General features: G+C 37.4%; 1 protein-coding gene across 1 annotated transcript in view; it reads right to left on the reverse strand.

Annotated features, from left to right (window-relative positions):
• The window catches only part of PROS1 (protein S), a 60,538-nt gene that overhangs the window by 36,575 nt on the left and 1,302 nt on the right, over positions 1-22,661 (reverse strand). The window contains exons 2-3 of the mRNA XM_022581298.3: positions 4,057-4,214; positions 1,318-1,342 (exon numbers count right to left, since the gene is read on the reverse strand). Of these exons, the coding sequence (XP_022437006.1) occupies positions 1,318-1,342; positions 4,057-4,214 (183 nt within the window). The remainder of the gene's footprint in view (positions 1-1,317; positions 1,343-4,056; positions 4,215-22,661) is intronic.

The raw sequence follows: 22,661 nt of genomic DNA on the forward strand, positions 1-22,661 counted from the left end.
CAAAAAAGGGAAGAGTAACCACTTTAGGAACTATGAAAAAGAGCACTTGGTTCAGAAAGGGTCTTCTCCCAATGATGTTGGGCTCTTATCTTGTTAATTGTCCTGAAGGGTAAATGTAAGTACATACCATCAATTCAATGTAAGGCTCCCTAGGAAAGGGGGAAAGGTATATATAGTCCCCTATCTACAGATGGTCTCTGGGATCTCTGCATGGGTATTCAGAAGTAAAACAAAAGCAAAGTGTAATACCCTAAACTATAATTAAACCCTAAAATTTCAAAAGAAATGAGAGTTTAATAGAAATAGTTATTTGCTAAATTATATTAACACTAAACTGCATAGTTATTACTGTATATCAGAGTACATTCCTACTTTTTTTTTTTTCAAGGAAGATTTACTTTTCAGTTTTGCAGGCCTTGGAGTCTCACATTGGCTGGCATGAGAGTGGGGTAGAAAGATGCACAGATGGGGACTATTCTGAGCTCAAAGGAAGAGGGAGAGCAAACCTCTGTGGGCTGGACCTATAGAGAATCTCATCAGAAAGACGTGTACAAATGCTACTCCACTTCCATTCTTTGGAAATGCTGACAAGTCTCCAAAAAATATTAATAAAATATTTTTATATTTATTTAAAACAAACTGTAGCCTTTTAATTGACATTTAGTTGAAATCATCTAATCTCTTTAGATATGGAAATGCTACCTCACTCCTTTTGCTTTTGTATCCAAAGGCAAAACATGGATGGGATATTGTAGGAAATGAGGAAATGGTGCTGCAAAGTGGGAAGTCGTTAATAATTTCTATCAATATTTAAATGATAATTATGTCACAAGCTCTGGAGAGTGTAGAGATCTTTCCTTTCATTAAAAGATAACCCATGAAGAACATATGTATATATATAACTGATTCATTTTGTTGTAAAGCAGAAACTAACACACCATTGTAAAGCAATTATACTCCAATAAAGGTGTTAAAAAAAAGAGAAGATAACCCATGAAAATTCATGTACTTATAGAGAATATTCTGTTACCTAAATATAACTTTGCATCAGCTCAGTGACTCTTTATGAGAAAGACAAAAAAATGAAAAAGACTAAAAGACAAAATGTCACATAGTAATTAAAAGAACCATTCCAAATTCATCTACGTGACTTTAAATAAAAGGACAGAAAATTTGCACATAGAATGAGAGAGATCTTACTCCCAAGGCTAATGAAATTGTACTGGATGGAATATATATGAGTGGAGGATTGGACTTCATCATATTTAAGTTTTCTTCCATTTCTAAGATTATATGATTGAGGTCCTTTGAACTTACCTAAATATTTTGGATAAAAATATTCCTAGAAAAAAAAAGAAAAGAAAAAATATATCTTAGCAAATCTAAATTTCATAGAAAGTTAAAACGATTTTAAAATGTGTTTTTATATTAAAGATGCAATAAATTACATATAACTGTCATTTCCACATTATAGCATTTTTTCTATAGTAACATATATACCAGGAGTAGATGACTAATAACATTAAGCCATAAGATGCTTAGGCTTAAAGCAATACTGATCAATTAAATCATGTTTCAAAGGTTTCTAAACTGAAAACAGGCCCCACTGAAGATGTTAAATGTGACTATATATGCCCCCTTTACGTAAATCTTTTAATTTTTCCAAGATGGTTAGATACCCATTTGATACATCTCACATCATGCTCAGTACACACACCAGATTCATTGCTGAATAACAGTAACATAATTTGAATTGAATTAAAGTGGACATTTACCTTTTAGCATCTTATGTACATGTAATACCTTACTTATAAATTGGTTATGTACCAAGAATTTTTCTGTAAATCAGTAATTTGGACTAAGGAAAGCACTTCAGCAAAAGGAGAAAAATGTTAAAAATGATTTCTGATGGTAAGGTTCCCAGGCTAGTTCGCAAAAGCCTTCTTAAGCCATAATACATCCAATATGCAGCATTAATAACATAAGAACTCCTCATGAGAAACCAGTGTTTCTACACAAAAACAACCTCAAGTACAGAACATAACTTTCATCCAGGACACAATTAAAGACCTCATTCCTTCCTCCTCTCACATATAAACCTACACAACACTTAGCTACTAGTTTATAAGATGAGATCTCCCACTAAGCAATTCAGACATCAGTGTTGTCATCTACAGAACAAAAGCCAGGATATAAACAATGATGAATTGGTTCAAAAGGAGATAATGTAATGGTGAAAGGACTATATTAGGGACAGTGGGGAGACAAGCAATAAGGTGGTGACTGGGAGTGTGGACTAGGGTATGAGGGATGTGGGCAGGGAGTGTCTGGAGCAGGATAGAAAGCGAGAAGCAATAACAAATGGGTTTTTTTCTTCTTTCATGTCTCCCATTTCTTCCTTACTCTCTCCATCATCTCTTTCTCTTCTGTCAATAACACAACTGTCAGAATGAGTGGAGGAGAGGAAGCACATAAATGAGTTTCTCTACCCTTTTCCCTTCCCTCCATATGGTTTCTGTCTCACTCCCCATTTGCTACTCAGAGGCTAAGCTATGAGAACATATTTACAGTGTTAGATATACATGCTCAAGTATTTATGGGTAATATAATCAAATAAAATCTTGAGCATGCAGGCTTGCCTTAAAATGTTCCAGCAAAACAAAACAAAAATTAGAGTGGGTGGGGTAGAGAATAGGCAGAACAAGAATGGCAGATTGTTGATAATCATTGAAAGGGAAAGTAGGTATATTGGGGTTTATTATATTCTTCTCCCTACTTTGGGATATATTTACCATTTCCATAATAAAAAGAAATTTGTGTATATGTGTGTGTGTGTTTATCTGTTTCCTACACAATATGAGTACACTGTTATATTGTGTGAAATAAAATATTTTTGTCTTAATTGCTTTTCCACAACAGGCAACAAAACTAAGACAAACATTTTGATTCAATCTTGGAGAGTGTTAAAAATGAATCTTCGGGTACCCTGGGAAAAATTCCCTTTGAACCTATTAGAGTAGGTGGAGGTAAGAGGATTAAAGGGCAATCCCAGAAAACACAAGTTATTACTGTCTTGGACAAGTTCTCTAACTATAGATAAGTGGTTCCTGCTCGTTATGGCTCATCTAGTCTCATGGTTCCAGGAACTAAGGCAGGGGTAAAGGAGGTACTTTGCGTATGTTTTCTCCCTCATTTCCTTTTGGTTATACAGTTCATCTCAGGGAAAAAAATCTGAGGTAACCCTGAAGGTTATCAAACTTGAATTCTTCACCCTAATTCATAGAGGCACTATTTATATTCCTGCTACCCACAGAACATGTTAAAGAACCCCCTTCTCTAGGAAAATTAGGGGACTAAAGATCAGATGTAGGGGCCCCATATTTCTGTATGATATTTAGGGGTCTTTGTGATCATTTTATTCTAGACTAAATTGGAGAAATTTATACACTAAAGGTATAAATTCTAACCGCAGGGACTATTGATGATATACAGTGGGCTGAGGAAACTTCCCAACAGTTTATGGAATAAATTAAAAGTATTCTCAGGGAACACAGTACTGTAATGAATCCTTTATTAAGCATTTACTGAGTAACTATTATGTACCAAGCTCTGAATTAGAGGCTCTGTTTTCTAAAGTTTGGTTAAAAATGCCAATGGAGAGAATTAATGAAGCATAGTGATAACAATGTAGTCACACACACACACACACACACACATACACACTTGAGGTGCCTTCCCCTCACCCAACACTACAAAATCCTGGTTGGCAGAAAGTAGTTACAAACCATGAGGTTCATACTATTTGTGATAATTAGGTACAGTTGAATTATAGTTTGGTCAGAGCACATTGGTTTTGGCATAGTGTCTCCCTAATAAGCCCACTTTCCTTTGAAGGTAATTCCTCCTGAAACACTTCAGTGGGTACATGTGGAAGGTGATATACACAATCATTAACTTTAAAAAGAAACACAAGGGAACACAGACTCAAGCTGCAAACATTCCGTCTGTAACTGTATGTCTAGGTATGCTAACTTACCACTTTTCATGAATTCTTACCGTTTCAGGGTCATTTTCAAAGACCTCCCTGGCTTCTTCTTTATTGCACAGTTCTTCAATGCATTCTCTTTCAAGGTTACCCTTTTTTGCTTCTTCCATCAAAGAATTTGCACGCCTTTTCCTAACCAGGACTTGTGAAGCATGTTGCTTCGACAAAACTGAAGAAAAACAAAAAAAGTTTACATGAACAAATCTTTCATTTCTCCACCTAAAATATTATATTAAGCAATGATATATTATATAAATCATTTTCTGCCAGTAAATTGTATGCCATTTAAACTTAGTATGCTATTTAGGGTTATGCCTGCCTCAGGACTTCCCTCGTGGCGCAGTGGTTAAGAATCCACCTGCCAATGCAGGGGGCATGGGTTCGAGCCCTGGTCTGGGAAGATGCCACATGCCACGGAGTAACTAAGAACGTGTGCCACAACTACTGAGCCTGCGCTCCAGAGCCCACAAGCCATAACTACTGAGCCCGTGTGCTGCAACTGCTGAAGCCCACACACCTAGAGCCTGTGCTCCTCAACAAGAGAAGCCACTACAATGAGAAGCCCCCGCACCAAAACGAAGAGGGGCCCCCACTCGCCGCAACTAGAAAAAGCCCACGCGCAGCAGCGAATATCCAATGCAGCCAAAAATAAATAAATAAATAAATTTATTAAATAAATAAAAATTAAAGTTATGCCTGCCTCAGTAGGGTTGAACTGAGGAAAACACATGGATACATAAGCACTTTGCTTAACAACTCAAAGAGCGGTTTGGTGTGTAGCTACAGCGTTTGTCTAATGATCTACACAAATTATTCAAGCTTATGCTTGAGGTCAAACATACCAAACAATAATTTAATGTTTACCTCGTTATGACTACATTGGTAAAAGCATCATGCTGAAATGGCTATAAAGTCATAGCCACAGCATCTTTAAAGCTAGAGTAACAAACTTTCTCAGTTTTAATGGAAAACTTGTGTGATCTCTGTGGAGAAAGAGAAATGCAGGAGTACAGTCCAATCAGCTATTTGAAAGAAACTTGATAGGCTAAAACACCTGGTTATTTATACAAACAAGAAAATAAAATTCCATGGCAAAAGGAAGACCTTGTGCAAAGCACAAAATACAGAAGAGAAAAAATCAGTAACTTTGAGTATATAAAAAATTGCAAGCAGTTGACAAACGATGATAAAAATAACAAAGTTCAACATCAAGCAACAGATTGCAGGAAAATATTTCCATCATATATAACAGAAAAAATTACATCCAGAATTTATAAACAACTTTTGCAAATTAAAGAAAAAGTAATACAACAATATGCCAACCAATACAGGAATGTGCAAGGTTAAAAACAAAATAAATAATATAAATAAAATATAAACAAAGCAATACCATTTACACATCACTACAGAGAAAAATTAAAGTAGCCAATAAACATGTGAAAAGATGTTTAACACAAATTTTTAAAACCAATTGGATTTTTGCCTAATAGATTTGCAAAAATTTAAAAGACGGATAATATCAAGTATTGGTGAGTGTAAGTGGAAACAAGTATTCTTGTACAATGGTGATAGGAATATAAACTGATAGGTATTATTTGAAGGTAATTTGGTAGTATCTGAAAATTAAAAGTACATATACTCGGGGCTTCCCTGGTGGTGCAGTGGTTGAGAGTCCGCCTGCCGATGCAGGGGACACGGGTTCATGCCCCGGTCCGGGAAGATCCCACATGCCGCGAAGCAACTAGGCCCGTGAGCCATGGCCGCTGAGCCTGCGCGTCCGGAGCCTGTGCTCCGCAACGGGAGAGGCCACAACAGTGAGAGGCCCGTGTACCGTAAAAAAAAAAAAAAAAAAAAAAAAAATACATATACTCTTCAATTCAACAATTCTGCTTCTAAGTAGGTCCTACAGATATGCAAATGTTGCTGAAAAAGGTATGTATAAAATGTTTATTGAAAGATTGGAGACTTCCCTGGTGGCACAGTGGTTAAGAATCCGCCTGCCAATTCAGGGGACACGGGTTTGATCCCTGGTACGGGAAGATCCCACATGCCGCAGAGCAACTAACCCCGTGCACCACAACTACTGAGCCTGCGCCGCAGCTACTGAAGCCCGCGCGCCTAGAGCCCGTGCTCGGCAACGAGAGAAGCCACTGCAATGAGAAGCCCATGCACCACAATGAAGAGTAGCCCCCTGCTCACCACAACTAGAGAAAGCCCACGCGCAGCAACGAAGACCCAAAGCAACCAGAAAAAAAAAAAAAAAGAAGATTGTTTGTATTATCCAAAAATTAGAGGACTTCCCTGGTGGCACAGTGGTTAAGAATCCGCCTGCCAATGCAGGGAACATGGGTTCGAGCCCTAGTCCGGGAAGATCCCACATGCCACGGAGCAGCTAAGCCCATGCGTCACAACTACGGAGCCTGCGCTCTAGAGTCCGCAAGCCACAACTACTGAAGCCCGCACACCTAGAGTCCACGCTCCACAACAAGAGAAGCCACCAAGATGAGAAGCCCGTGCACCGCAACGAAGAGTAGTCCCCGTTCATTGCAACTAGAGAAAGCCCGCACACAGCAACGAAGACCCAACGCCGCCAAAAAAAAAAAATGACCTAAATACCTATCAAGAAGGGAATGAAAAAATAAACTATATAATACATTTGTACAGTAGAATAATATGTGCCTATTCAAAAAAAGGAAGATACTTTTGCATTGAAGATCTCCAAGATATAGTATTAAATTTAAAAGTGCAAATTGTAGATGCTACATCTATAGCATAATCCTATATATACCAGCCACACTTGTAGATATGTAAACATCATGTGGACAAATACAGAGAAAAGACTCTCAAGCTACAATCTGCAATTATATTTGAAGAAAAGAATGGAGAGTATGAAGTTTGGGCCTTATCATTTTAGAATGTGAATGGAACATTGCTTTTTAATGAAAACATTTTAAATTACAAGTAAAATCTACAAATAACTTTTTTTAATCCTGATTTTTAACCACAAATGGTTCTTTGACTAGGAAGATAAGCAAATAATATAAATAGCTAAATTTATTTTTCTCTTATTTCTCTTGCAACTCTGTAAAGAAGAATTAATCAGAAGTTGACAATAGAATGAAGAAAAAGAAAAGCAAAAGGACTAATTAATCAACACTCACCATAATTATTAGTTGAACAACTGAACATCTTTCAAGAGAGAATTACATTTATTTATTTATTTATCTATTTTAATTTTATATGGGTTTTCTCACTTACCAAGACAGAAGTTTAAATGGGATGATTAACCAGCAAAAGTGTTTGAGTTATATTTTTAACCCTACCTCTCACCATCTTTATCACTGCTCAAGATCAAATCAAGGCTATGTGCGTCTAAAAGATGTTATTCTGGGGCTTCCCTGGTGGCGCAGTGGCTGAGAGTCCGCCTGCCGATGCAAGGGACACGGGTTCGTGCCCCGGTCCGGGAAGATCCCACATGCCGCGGAGCGGCTGGGCCCATGAGCCATGGCCGCTGAGCCTGCGCGTCCGGAGCCTGTGCTCCGCAACGGGGAGGCCACAACAGTGAGAAGCTCGCGTACAGCAAAAAAAAAAAAAAAAGATGTTATTCTGTGAGCATGCCACCCGCCAAGTGTATTGCTAACTGATAAATGGCAGCCCAATCAACAATGAAAGGGTCTGCCATTGCAATTATCTCATTTATTTGAAATAGTTTTAAGCATGCTACTTGATAATAAATATAGCAAAAACTTGGCCCTTCTGAACTTCAAAGCAAATATGTGAGTCTTTCTGGAGAAACAATAACACTTTGTATTAAAGATAAATATTTTGATACAATAATAAAACAATCAAGGTCAAATGCAGTTGGAAAACAAAACATAAACATCACTCCTTGGCATTTCTTCCTTACAGAATATTAAGTTTTAGAATGCAGAGGTTAATATTAATATTTAGGAATATATCTTTCCCTATAAGGGCCCCCACTGCAGGACACAGACCAGCTGTAATAACACATCCTATATTCATGTTTGGGGAAGTTCTCAATTGTCCAGGGAGAACCAAGGTGTGGTTTAAAGGAATGCTCACATACATTTATAAAACTAGAAGGAAACAAAGTAACTTCCATTATTTCAGAGATGATGAAAATGAGATGACCTCAATATTTCAAGGTCAAGATATTTGCTCAAAGTTATAAAGCTAATAAATAGCAAAAGTACAACTTAGATCACAGGCATCCCAATGCACAGACCTGCAACCATCCATTACTATTTGCTGCTGTTTTTCAAAAAAGAGAGTACATTTTATTCAAGAGTGATTCCTTCCAAGACAACAAATACGTCTACCCAAAAGACAGAACAGGCAGCTTATTACCCAGAAGTTTCACTGTCTCAGATGATAAGAGGAATATTAAAAATGAAAATTGTTACACCTCTGACCTAAAGGATAATGAAGCTAATAATTTAAAAAATAATTTTGTCTAAATAAATTTTGCCTGAATTTGAACGTTTATGTTTTAGTTCATCTGGGTTCACCTCAATAATACTTCCAATTGGCATGATACTTAAAAATTTTCAAAGTGTATATTAATGATTTCATTTGATCCTCACATAAATAATGAAATATATTACAGGACAGAATTATCATCCCCATTTTCCTACTGAAGAAATTGGAGCTAAAAGAGGTTACATGGTTTTTTCAAAGTTGTGTTACCGGGACAGGAATTTAAGTGTACCCATCCTCCTAGTCCAACGCTCTTTCTTCTATGTATTCTGCCACTTAAATGCTCACAATGTACTTGATCTAAAAAAATTAATTATGTGGTTGTGTAGTGGACATGTTTGGTATCTTAAATAAGACATTTACTGTCCTTTATAAAAAAGATCCATCCATCTAACAGAGTGTGCTTCCAAAGGAGTCTACTATTCCTTGTCAAAAAGATACAAACATGATATCACAGATCCAAACTAAGAACTACAGAACTGTAGGATGAGGCAAATATATGTTCCAAAGTGTTTTTATCAGCTGACTCAAAGTCAAGCTGCCCAAAAATATCTACCCTGCTGGCATGCAGGAATGTCTAAAAAGTTCCATTATTTATCATAGTAATAACTATGGCACCATAAGCACATAAATGCTCTTTTTGCATTATCTCCTATTAATCCTATCACAACTGTTATACACATGAACTAACTGAAACTCAGAGAAGTTGAGTTTAATCTTACCAAGTTCACACAACTGAGAACAGTCAATCAAGCCTGCCTCCAAAACCCATTCTCTTTCTACATTACCACATTGTCTCTAATTATTTGTTTCACTTCTTTAGATCAAGAAGTTTTTCAAGAAAGTCCTTGTGAAAACACAACTATGTGCTTGAAAAGTGTTACACTCAGATTCAAATTTTAGGTTATAATGTTTAGTTATGAGTCTTTCAAGATTAGAAATATGACTGAATCTGCTTGATTTTTTTAACAATCTGAACAGTGACCATAGAAGTTGAACAATTATGTCAATAACATAAACCATTATGCAAACATTAACTAGAATTCTTTTTTGAAATTGTCTTCACAGCCTTCACATGTTCCCTTCAATATTTTCTGTGGGGACCAATTTTTTTTCCAACATAAATTTGACTATATAACAGAAAGTAATTTATTGTTGTTGGTACTTCACTTAAGCATCTGTCATAAGGATAGTGGGGTTAGCATTGCCTCTACTCACAGGAAAATTCCCTCACAGTTCAATTCAGTTCGACCTTGGTCAAGGATTAATGAAAAATGTTAAAAGCCCCTTTCCCACTTAGTTGTCCAAGCTTGCCACCCTCTGTTCAGAGGGGTCAGGACCACAGAGCTGCAGGTTGTCCAAAACTGATCAGTCAGATGTGGGTCTAAGAGGAGGAGGTCTAAGCTTTAGAATAGTTCATCCTCTGAATCTCTTCCATTCTGCTCTCTTGTCTTTGCAAAGATGGTTCTCACATTCCTCCCTCCAAGAGCTCTTCTCTTTTTAAATTCTGCTTTCTGTCTCTCTTTTGGCCCTTGTTATTTGGCAACCCAAGAATGAAAAACTGTCCCTAAAAGAATGTGTCTGAGAAGGGAATTTTAGGCTAGCATTTGGTTTGGCAGTGTTTGAATCTTTGTTTCTTCTTCACTGTGGGACAGGGTCAGGGAAAATGGCATTCAATGTACAAATAGAACAATTAGATAATACTTTGAGACATGCCTCCTACGTCTCAACTGTTGAAATGGCATGTTTTGCTTACAAAAAGACTGATAAAAATAGAATCGCATGATATAGGAAAACCATTAGTTAATAATGAGGGGATTTTTATTTTACAATTTTATTTTAAATAATCACATATTAATTAAGTATAAAATCTTTCATTTTTATCATAAAGATTTATACCACAGAAGATTATAATTGAGGAGGGATATTAAAAAATGTGGTTTGCAAGGACTAAGAAAAAATCAAAATAGATTTTTAATTAGGCATTCATCAGCCTACATAATTATTACCAACTTTAAGAAAAGCTTGTGTTAGCCTTCAGAAATAAATGCTATGTCTGTATGTATGTTATATTTCAATTTTTTAAAAGTAAAGTTTATTTTTTTAAAAGAGAACTAATATACTACCTAATGCACTTCTCTACATTTCACATTTTGTTTAGTATTGAGGACTATGCTGCTGAGCAACTGTTTCTTCTCATATTATTATATTAAGGGTTAGAAAAACTTTAGAAAAAGTATTCTGTAAAGGTGAACCATGCCTTTGTCCTTCAAGAGGACTAAGCAATAAATAGGCTGATGAGAAATAATTTAAGAGAATCAAATATCATAAGAGGTAGATCTGCATAGGTTTAAATCTGGGAAACAAAAAGAGGATATAATCTGTGAATTATATGTTGCACAAATAAAGGTGAGTTCTATAACATTTGGATTAGAAAGGATGAGGGTTGGCATTTATTTAGAAGTAGGAAAGCCAGTGTCATTAAAAAATGTGACCATTGACCCCCATTCTGGAACAGATCAATGAATGGGTAGGGAAACAATGCTTGAACTGTTCAGCCACAACAGAAGTGAAACGGACCTCTCCTTACTTGAAGATTTAATTTTAACTAATTTACAGCCCCTAGTCTAGGGGAAAAAAAAGAGTAAATCAAACACTCTAACCAATTCTCCCCAAAGATTAAACCTTTGCTTTAGCCGTAGAGAAAGCAGTACATTTTATTCAATAGTTATTCCTTCCAAAACAACAAATACGTCTACCCAAAAGATAGAACAGGCAGCTTATTACCCAGAAAAGGACTACATTGTCCATTTCTGTTATGTCATGTGTTTGTTCTTGGTAAGTGATAAATTAAGGTACTTCTTTTGAAGGAATTCAGAGTTCAGATTTTGGTAAGGTCTGAAGAGGAAATTTCTAGAGCCCTGTCTTTTCTTCTCTAGACCACTACACTGCACACTGGCTACACTTTCTGAGGCTACAATGGGAGGTCTCTTTTCAGGATGTGCAGCAAGGTATTCATGTAGTCAGCTTGCTTTGTCTTTTTTATCTCCTACACATCAGTACACCAAAACACTATCTGATTCGATGTCACGTAGCAAGAGGTTACAGCACAGTAAATGTCTTGTTGTTCTATTTGACCTATTTTGTTAGGGTGGCATCAATTAATATAATTAGTTCACTGGCCTGTGTCTGTATTTACGTTTGGAAAAGCAAAAGGCAACAATAAGAGAGCTGGCCTAATTCTGCAATACCCCACTTCCGGCAACATCTCCCAGATCTCCCCAATAAGCAAGTCTGAAGCACGCTGAGAGGCTTAGAAAGACTCTAGATCTTAATGGCTTCCCTTTTGACTCTTAGGATATTACTATTTTTTAAGTGCTGATCTGGAAATGAGATTATTTGGAATATTCGTAAAGCATCGAGTAGGAGTTTATAATGCAATATAATTTCTACCAGCCTTTCAGAACTCCCTGTTGACTTTCTAAAAGGCCATAAGACACAGTCTAAATAACAATGGAGTAAAATGATACCTTAGGAAAGGAGAGAAAATGATTGGGATAAGGAGTCGAGGAATAGAAAACAAGTAATAAGGAAAGGTGCATTTAACACATACCATGTGGGAGAAGGTTAGTAGCACAACTAGAAAGAGTTATTTTTAAAGAGTCAATGTCCTCCTTACCTTGACAATTGCCCTCGACCAATTCCCACAAAGTCTCCTAAAGAGAAGCCTGCCCAGTTACCTAGGACTGATAACAAGTTTCCCAAAAGCAATGTCCTGTTAGAAAAACAGACCTCAACAACCACAGTAGAACCCTAAGCCAGCTACCTAGTCAATCTAATCAACTTAGGACTGTCTTCAAAAAATATGAAATAACAGCTAAAAATCAGTAAATATTTGCATAAAATTAATAACATGAAAGAGAAGGTCAAGAGGAACATACAGACTCCAAAGGAAATAAAGGTAATTGAAGACACAGAAGATAACTTTAAAAAATATATAACTAATATCCTAAATAAATTGAGAGAACCTGGCATCCATAAAACAAAAGTATGCTATGAAAAAGAAGTAGAGAACTAAAATATGATTTCAAAATAAAAAACTTAATGGATGGGGCTTCCCTAGTGGCGTAGTGGTTGAGAGTCCGCCTGCCGATGCAGGGGACACAGGTTTGTGCTCCGGTCTGGGAAGATGCCGCGGAGCTGCTGGGCCCGTGAGCCATGGTCGCTGAGCCTGAGCGTCTGGAGCCACGAGAGAGGCCACAACAGTGAGAGGCCCGCGTACCGCAAAAAAAAAACAAAAAAAAAAAACTTAATGGATGAACTGAAAAATAGAATGGACTACTCCCCACCCCCCAAAAAGTCAGCCCTTTTTCATTCCTATCACACTGACAAAGATTTTAAAAGTTAATATCCAATGTTGGCAAAGATGAGAGGAATCAGACACTTAAAATCTTCTTTTAAAATCAGATTCCCAAGGGAAATCTAACAACATGTGTCTAAAACCATCAAAATAGGTGCACTCTTAAACTGTTATATATAGGATGGATAAAAAATGAGGTCCTACTGTATAGCACAGGGAACTGTATTCAATATCCTGTAATAAACCAAAATGGAAAAGAATATGAGAGAAAATGTATATATATGTATATATAGCTGAATCACTTTGCTGTAAACCAGAAACTAACACAACATTGTAAATCAACTGTACTTCAATACAATTAAAAAAAAAAACAGTAATTGGGGGCCACCTTGGAGGCTGTCTACCACAGGCCAAAATGATTTTTCCCTTTGGATGTTTCCTGTATTTTGTTATTGATATTGTGGTTTTCCCCTGGGTAGATATTTTTAGAATTTTTCATTACATTTGAGAGTAAGATTTTGCACCAGTTAAAAAAAAAAAAATAGGCTCACTCTTTAGATATTCAGCTAACAGTTCAATTGCTAGGACATTAAACTGAGGAAATGAACATGGACATAACATTGGAAATAATTTAAATGTCCAAAAATATGATTTTAGTTAAATATATTATGATGAACATATATAAAGGAAAGTTATAAATCTACTTTAAAGTGTGACATAGATTTTAATTTATTGATATAAAAACAATTATCATTTTTAGATGAAATATCAAGTTACAAATAATATGTAGAGCAAAATTCCATTCTTTCGCTTATATATTTTAATTTCTAAGAACATATATACACAGACAAAGGGGCTTAGAAGAATATAAAGCAAAATGTTACATAGGTCTCTTGCTAGTGAAACTACAGATGCATTTTTTTAGCACATTATATTAAGCGTGGATTACTTGAATGGTTTAAAAATGTAAGGAGATAGTAGGATATAGCTGGTAGTCTAAGTTGAGGAATGATGTCCAAAAAGGACAGAAGGTCAAATGGAACCCTAGGAAACTCTAACATTTACGGAAAAGGAGAGATCATCAAAACGACAGAAATAGAATTAGTAACACATACATATGCAGAGAGAGAAAGAAAATTTGAAGATAATGCTTATAGACATAAAGGAGGTCAATTTCAAAAGGATAAGTTTCAAATGTTGCAAAGAAGTTATTAATAATAATTACTATTATTTAGGATGAGAGCTAAAATGTATACAGTTGGTTTAACAATAGGATCACCATTAACATTCTCAGTCCCCAATACAGTGGGAGGGTGAGAAGAGAGGAGACCTCCAGAATAAACTATTTCTTCAAGAAGAGCAAATGAGAATAGGAAGAGAAAGAGTGGGTGTGATAACTTTAAACAGAGGCAGAGAAAACATAACGTTTTCCTAAAGTCGGGAAGGTACATCACGGAATAGCTGTGAAACTCAATGAGAAAATGCCAAATATGCTATTTTGAAAGATGGAAAATATCATATAATTGCAAGAAGTTACAATTTTACCATTTTTATGGAGATTTAAAAGCCAGTGTTCTTGAATGTGTCCTTTTAAAGTCCATTCCAAAAAATGGACCAGAGGACTAAGAAGAATTATGCTAATGTCCTAGAACCAGTAAGAGCCAGTTCCTGTTACCACTCCTCCGTAGAAAGACTCAGAATCTATGTGGATAAATTATCCTTATTTTATTTTCCCTCAAGCCTGGAGATTTCAATTTCTATATTTGGAACAATGTAATATAAATGAAAGGGTTTTCCCCATACTGGACCTAATAACAATTTATTGCGTTTAGAAAAAACAAAACTGCAACATTAAAAAGTTAAAGCAACGTTTGCACTTTAAAGTTAGCCTTAGAAACCCCAGTTCCTAAAGGTCCTCTGTTACCCTCACATCTAATAAGTTTTTACTGAAGACGTTCCCTACAGCTGCGTTCTCCTGCCATGGGGCTCAGCTTCTTTCCTCCCTTCTCTGACATCCTCTCCCCTTCTCTGTCCCTGGCCACTCTCTACTGCCACCCCTGCAAATTTCTGTTCACTTCTTATGCAGAATCATTTATCTATCTTCTCTGCTATGGCCTTACAGACCAGAATGATTCAAACTCGAAGTGTAGGAATTGCCTGAGAGTCTTGTTAAAATGCGTATGCTGAGTCAGTAGGTCTGAAGTGGGGTCAGAGATACTTCATTTCTAATAAACTCCCGGGTAATGCTGCTGCTGGTCCATGGGCTACACTTGAATAGTAAAGCTATAGACCATGTTTTGGGGACTTTACTTTCTAAATCTAAAGCCATTTTCAAGGCAATTTCTAAAACAATAACAGTTCTCACCATAGGAAAAATTTCAATATCAACTGCTACAATATGTTTTTCAAGCTGCCACATTAATAGCCAACTTAATGTCATTATACTAAGTCATCGGCTGGTCTGTTCGTAGGCATGTTAATTATGCTCTCTCTCTATCACAAATTTGATTCAGATAGTTAAAGCAACCTTACACTGTGTAATATACATCACCAAAGGGTTAAATGGGCAACAAGTAGTTGTGCTTCTCTTAGAGGAAGAAACAGTAATCTTAACCTTGGAGGAAAAATGTTTGTAACAGAGACAATGCTGACCAAATATTCCATGTGCTTCCTTGCATTGGAAGCAGATGTGAGTTTTGTTACTTCCACGCTAAGACGGTTAAGAACAAGTACGAAACTGAGTTATTTGTACTGAGGTGGATGGACCTAGAATATGCCATACAGAGTGAAGTGAGCCAGAAAGAGAAAAACAAATACCGTATGCTAACACATATATATGGAATCTAAAAAAAAAAAAAAATGTCTCTGAAGAACCTAGGGGCAGGACAGGAATAAAGATGCAGACGTGGACTTGGGGACACTGGGAGGGGGAAGGGTAAGCTGGGACGAAGTGAGAGAGTGGCATGGGCATATATACACTACCAAATGTAAAATAGATAGCTAGTGGGAAGCAGCCGCATAGCACAGGGAGGTCAGCTCAGGGCTTTGTGACCACCTAGAGGGGTGGGATAGGGAGGGTGGGAGGGACATGCAAGAGGGAGGAGATATGGGGATATATGTATATGTATAGCTGATTCACTTTGTTATAAAGCAGAAACTAACACACCATTGTAAAGCAATTATACTCCAATAAAGATGTTAAAAAAATTTAAAAAAGAACAAATACACCTCCTCCATTTCTTTCCTTTCTTGTGGGTACATTGGATGCCATGTGTTCCAGATGGTACAACTAGAGATGTAAGAGATTTACACAAACCACATTGAACTTTACATGACTAAAAAATAAACTCTTATTTTATTAAGTCACTGAGATTCAGTGATTTGGAGACTAATTTGAAGATTTGTGGATTAAAGTGTTATCACACCATAGCATATCTTACCCTAATTAACGTAAGATTATGAAAAATTTAAACTAATGCCTATATTCAAAAATGTGCTAATTTTCTCCTTTATTAATTCTAAAAATAAGAGAGTTCTAGTGAAAGCATAAAACACATAGATAAGACAGAGTACTTCAGCTTATTCCTTGAATAAAATAAACAATAAAGCAAAAGAATGAAAAAAAAGCCCTAAATATATTTAAATATTAGAGAATAGCACCAAGAAAATATCAATTTTCTAAATTACCCTATAATATAAATGGGGAAGTAAAGACCTTAGAAACCTTTATCACACATCAATCCATGATCCAAAAAAAAAAGGAACAAAATCTTATAAAATATCCTAAAGTCTGAGAAAGCTAAGGACAGATCACCTGGTATGGTTGGGGAGGACAATAAAGAGAAAGAGTCTTTCAAAAGGAAGGACTGGGCTTCTCCGGTGGCGCAGTGGTTGAGAGTCTGCCTGCCGATGCAGGGGACGCGGGTTCGTGCCCCGGTCCGGGAGGATCCCACATGCCGCGGAGCGGCTGGGCCCGTGAGCCATGGCCACCGAGCCTGCGCGTCAGGAAAGGAGGACTGGCATATGAAAAGACCACAAGGGAGAGAGGACAGAGAAGGACCATTTTTCAGAAGAGGGGCAGGGAAAGCTCATTTGGAGGAAAAGATTTGGAAGCCTCCAGATCATGAGCCTTGTACACCAGGTTCAGACTTCAGAAATAGAAGAGACAAAAAGCAGCCGCAGATGCCTCCTACTGATTTTATAGAAGCAAACCGCCATTTTGTGGAGAGGATCACATGGTGGGAATTGTGGGTGCCTTCAGCAGCTGAGGGCCTGAGTCCTACAGCTGCCAGAAACAGAATTCTGTCAATAATCCGTGAGTTTGGAAGAAGATTCCAAGCTTCAAATGAGATCTCGGCTCTGGTGGACCCCTTGATTTTATCCATGTGAGAACCTGGAGCAGCTCCCTGAACTTGTGCCTGGACTTCTGACCTATGAACCTATGAGATAATAAATTGTGTTGTTTTAAGATGCTAAGTTTGTGGTAACTTGTTACGCAACAATAGAAAACTAATACTCAAGGCATATATAATTTTGAATTAGGCTGAATGTATTAATATTGCTAATTTTGTTCCATGTGCTAGCTAGAGCCCCAGCTTCAGTTCTAACAGCTGGTTTGGTTAGCTAATGCTATCACAGACAAAATCTTGGCACACACTGAACAACACTGAAACGCCAGACATTCCTTGACATAATATCAAAGAAAGAATAGGAGTCAGATGTTCTGGCTTGAATTGTTCATGTGACTCCTACCTGTTCACCTCCTCACTTACCCACCCTACTCCCTAACAGAAGAAAAGAATATATTTTCATGACTATCATAGATTATTGAGGAAATCACCAGAATTTTTAAAAAGCATTGTACTGGCTGTTCTCCCTAGGTAGGAAATCTTGCTGGGAGGGGCTGCAATGAAAATGGGCTCCCAGATCTCAGGTGGGATGGGAGGAACCTGGGTGGCTGAGCTTAGGTAGCAGCCTGTACTGACCTGAATCAAAGTCAGTGATCAAATCTTGGAGAAAGGATTAACAGGCAAAGCTCTCCCAAAATTAGATGGAAAGACAACCCACAAATTCTTCACTGAGTTTTTCACCCCAAACTCTCTGGGTTAGCAAATAGAGGCTGTATAGTCACAATACAAAGAAATCACCACCTCGCCTTAATTACCAGTCGAATTAGTGGATGAATACAGAACCTCTTGAATGAAGGAGAAGAAAGACGCCCTTGAGGAAGCATCTGTAAACTTTTCTCCTAGTTTTCTCCAAAGCAAAATAAATGTACTGGGTAACTGCACTAAGGAAAAAGACTCTCAAAACTTTATTCATTATTAGATGCCTAAGATCTAAGATCAAAACACCTAAGATCTAAGGTATGCTGTTCAGAATTGAGGATTATGGGGCTCAGTTGATAAAGGGAGTTCTGTCCTGAAACTATAGGCCCAATCAGACTCAATCTTAAAACTATGATTCCTTCTCATTCCTTCCCCAGGCCTAAGAGCACTGAACTATTTTCAGCAAAAATCTGGTCATGTCGGGCTTCCCTGGTGGTGCAGTGGTTGAGAGTCCGCCTGCCGATGCAGGGGACGCGGGTTTGTGCCCCGGTCCGGGAAGATCCCACATGCCGCGGAGCGGCTGGGCCCGTGAGCCATGGCCGCTAAGCCTGCGCGTCCGGAGCCTGTGCTCCGCAACGGGAGAGGCCACAACAGTGAGAGGCCCGCGTACTGCAAAAAAAAAAAAAAAAAAAATCTGGTCATGTCGGAATATTCCTGCTCAAGTGAGAAACAAGTTGTTATATACCTGGCTGTCCATTACTAAGATGGAAGAATAGATTTTGATGGACCTCTTATTTTTGAGGCATATTCCACTTTTAGATGTTCTACTCTGAGCTTTTTACTATGAGTCCAAAAGCTGCCAAGTGCAGGTGGAAACCAGAATAAGAGAATGCTCTCTAGCTAGTTCAAAGTTCATTTCAAACAGTCTGTCATGTAGCCGAGCCAGTAACTCATCAGATCTAATTGGGCTTAAATGGTCCATAGGACATCAGGGTACTCTTGAGACACAGTTCAATTGTGAAATGTTCAAATGGTATGAATGGGATGAGCCTAAAGCACCACTAAGTGGCCTGGGCCAGTTTCTCATTCTCCTGACTTCTTTCCCTCCCTCCACCTCCCTTTATGGACTCATGAGGAAAGGCCTACAACCAAGAATGAAAAGGAAAAGATACCTCAGTGTGATGTACCAACATGAGCCAGAGGTAGACATGCTACAAAGCTACAGCCAGAAATGAACTACAGCCTCTCTCAAGGGTGATCCTGAAGAGCACAGGAGAAATAAAATCTTCACAAGGGGCGGACAGATAAGCAGTTATTTCTCATTGTCCACTTTGCTTAGAATGAGAAATTATCAGAGATCAGAATCTTTGCTACTTTCTCAATAGTTACAACTGGTCTGTCCAGTTGTTCAGAGACCTGTAAAGAGTTAGATCTTAGGCCTAGAAACAAGGAAGTTTGGGCAAGAATTGCCCCAGAGCTGAGAATATTTGTGTTCCAAGTGGATAGCCCCATATCAGGGAGGTTCTTAATTATAAAAGGGGGCAGAATGGCCCACTTAATGATTGTCAGTTGTGGCTCTTCTCACAATATGCACCTAACATATTTTCCACTGAATTAGAAGCTGAGACTGCTATGTAGCCATTTCAAGTTCTTTACTCCTGTTGGAAAAAAAGAGAGAACTATGCTGGAATGACAATAATCAAGGCAAAATAGTGTAGTTGCCACATACAAATCAGGGTTAGAAGTGTTGCCTCTCCAGGATGACTACTATACACAATAGAAATTGTAAAGAAGAGATGGATACAATCATCCATAGGTGGGAACAACAGGGCTCAGGTTCTTCCTGAATAAGGGTGTGGTACATCTCATTGAGTAGACAAAAAGATCACACATGAGGAACTGCCTAAAAGCAAGAGACATATGAATTCGGTAGTGAAGGAAGAAGTCATAAATACCAGCTCTAGCTTCAAACCAAGAGAGACAGGCAAGCCCTAAAGCCAGTACCTGTATTCCCTTGCTTGTCTTTTTAAAATTACTTTCTGGAATATAGGATGTGTTGGTATACTACAATGTATCATTTCATCCATAGAGCACAGCACATTGACACAGAATTGTGACAGAACTAGAGGAGGCAAGGACATCATCTGGTGATACTAAACTAGGAAATGGTAGCCTTGAGCCTTCCTCTCTGAGTGTGGTGACTGGAATCTCTTGAAGAGGAGGTCCTTTCTGTTGTACATTAGTTATTTGCATTATATTAGAAATATCTGCATTATATTTGAAATGTTTTTCAAATGGTGTTCATGGAAAGAAGGGCATGTGTGTATGTTGTACAGCCAGTAATTGGAATGTGTAGACTTCTCTTGTTTCTGCTTCCTTCCCAAGATCCATTCCTTTGTGGGAGCTGTCCTTCTGGCACTCCACCTGATTCTACGGAGCTGTCAACCACAGGACTCCAGAAACAAGCTAAGCCAAAATAATCAGGCTCTCTTTTCTAAGAATTCAATCATGAACAGGTATGCACAGAACTAGAAGGCAGTTAGAACTGAGTCATCTGATGGCAGCTCCTCACATAGTGAGCACATGAGTTCCCACTATATAGATCACCTAAATGCCCAAGTCCCTGGCTTCCCTAGGCCTGGTTATTCAACATGCCATTAAGTAGGTCTTCCAATAAATCCACTCAGCTTTCTTTTTCCTCTATTTTTCTTTCTCACTTCCTCTTTTTTTCTTCCTTCCTTTCTTCCTTCCTTCCTTTCTTTCTCCCTTCCTTTCTTTTTCTTTCTTTCTTTCTGCTTTAGTTAGCAAGAGTCTTTACTGTTGCTTGTAGCTAAAGATTAATTAATATATGTATTATCAGGCTTCTCATGTTTTTTTTCACAGTATTTTGAAAGTTTAAATATGCATATAGATCATTTAGCTATTAAAGAGGATATTGAACTTGGTGGACAGAAAAGGTCTATTATGAAAAGCATGACTGTATATCCTAGATAGGATTAATGGCAAGAGAATACTGCATAGGGTGTTGTTGTTGCTGTTGATGATGGTGTTGTTGATGATGATGATGCTGTACATCAGATATCGTCTCTAACTCTTCCAGCACCAACCCCAACTCTAACGTAAGCTTGATAAAATCTCTCCAGAAAGAGGAAAGCAAAAAAGAGAAGGAAAATATGAGTCAGTAATGTCAAGGGTAGACTGCACCTAAGCAGAAGTGGAAGTCTGGAAAGGGCCAAATTAGCACAGCCAAAGGGGACATCCCCTTTCTTCTATTTTTCTTCACACAGCCTTTAGTGTGGTATACAATATATAGGCAGTATAAGTTTTAAATCTATAGATAGATAGATACACATATACATATAGATACAGATATAGATACAAGCATGTGTGAAAAGTCAGTTCACATCTCTGAACAATTGCAAAAAAGTTGAACTGGATGATTTCTCAACTCTCTCAAACCTAAAGCTGTGATTTTTAAACTTTTTCTTTAAATAGTGACTGTATTTCTATGGACTAAACAATAAATCAAATATTTGGAATTCTAATTCTATCTCAAATTTACCATCTTAGGGAGTAAACACATTCCATCTGTATCTCGGTTTTCTCATCAGTAAACCAGAAATGATTTTTAATCCAATTAAACTAGAATTAAAGAACTAATTTATATACACTATCAGTGTCTATATATAACAAGATTTCTCCATATGTATGGTTTGATTATCTCTGTATAATACACACAGACACACACATCACTTTTTAACTCTGCCTAGATTCCATGAACATGTAACAATCTCTACAAAAAGAAAGGGTTTAGCAAATTCCTGTGGTGACAAGCAGTACGTGTAGCAAGCCATTTGTGCCTTTTTCTTCTCTCTAAAACACTGCTTATCATGTTTTATGTATTTACCCATATATTTCTCTGTAAGCACAATTAACAACCTTGTTCTCTGGTACAGAGTTCAACAAGCAGACCCCTGAGAGGACAATGCACGGCCGTCCAGTCCATAAATGATTATCAGTGGAAACGTACTCTAGGCTCCCATGGATGGGAAGGTCATGGTTGGCTCTGGAGGATGCATTCTCTGTATTTTGTTGGCTTCACTTGTACACTCTAAAATCATATTTCCCAATAGGGAAGCTGTCTCAGTCTGTGTAGGGGTCAATAAAAACCTTTCTGTGATGAGAGCATACTCCATATGTTTAAGTGTTATTCCCAACACCTTGCCCTGTGATGTTCACATTATTTCCTATGTTAGTCTTTTCATATTGATTATAATTTACCAGTTATTTAGACCCAGTAGTTTTTCATGTTTTAATTATCCCCTCTGTGATTATTTTTTCTCTCCATTTCCAAATGTTCTTTTCTCTCTTCAGTGTTTTTTTGTTGGTGTTCACTTTCATGAACTTTCATTTCATTCTGGTAGAATATTTTAGTGACTTCCAAAATGGAATGATTGCATTCCAGGAGAGTGTGCAAGATAATTCATTAAGGTACAGAAAGAAAACACCAGTGCTACTGTTCAGATTTATTTTGACTTTATCCTTTAAAAACTCATTTAAATATACGTAATATAATGTTCATAGTATACTAGGTCAGAAGTGCAGGTGTGTAATAAACGACTAAATATTTTAAAAAATAAAAACACTGGTTATCAGACAAATACTTGTTTGTCCTACTGAACTATATACCTAATGAGTTAGTGTATGTGGT

This window comes from Delphinapterus leucas, chromosome 4, assembly GCF_059928025.1.
Source record: "Delphinapterus leucas isolate spDelLeu-1000000601 "Yukka" chromosome 4, BTC_Dleu_Yukka2, whole genome shotgun sequence".
NCBI classification, from domain to species: Eukaryota; Metazoa; Chordata; class Mammalia; order Artiodactyla; family Monodontidae; genus Delphinapterus; species Delphinapterus leucas.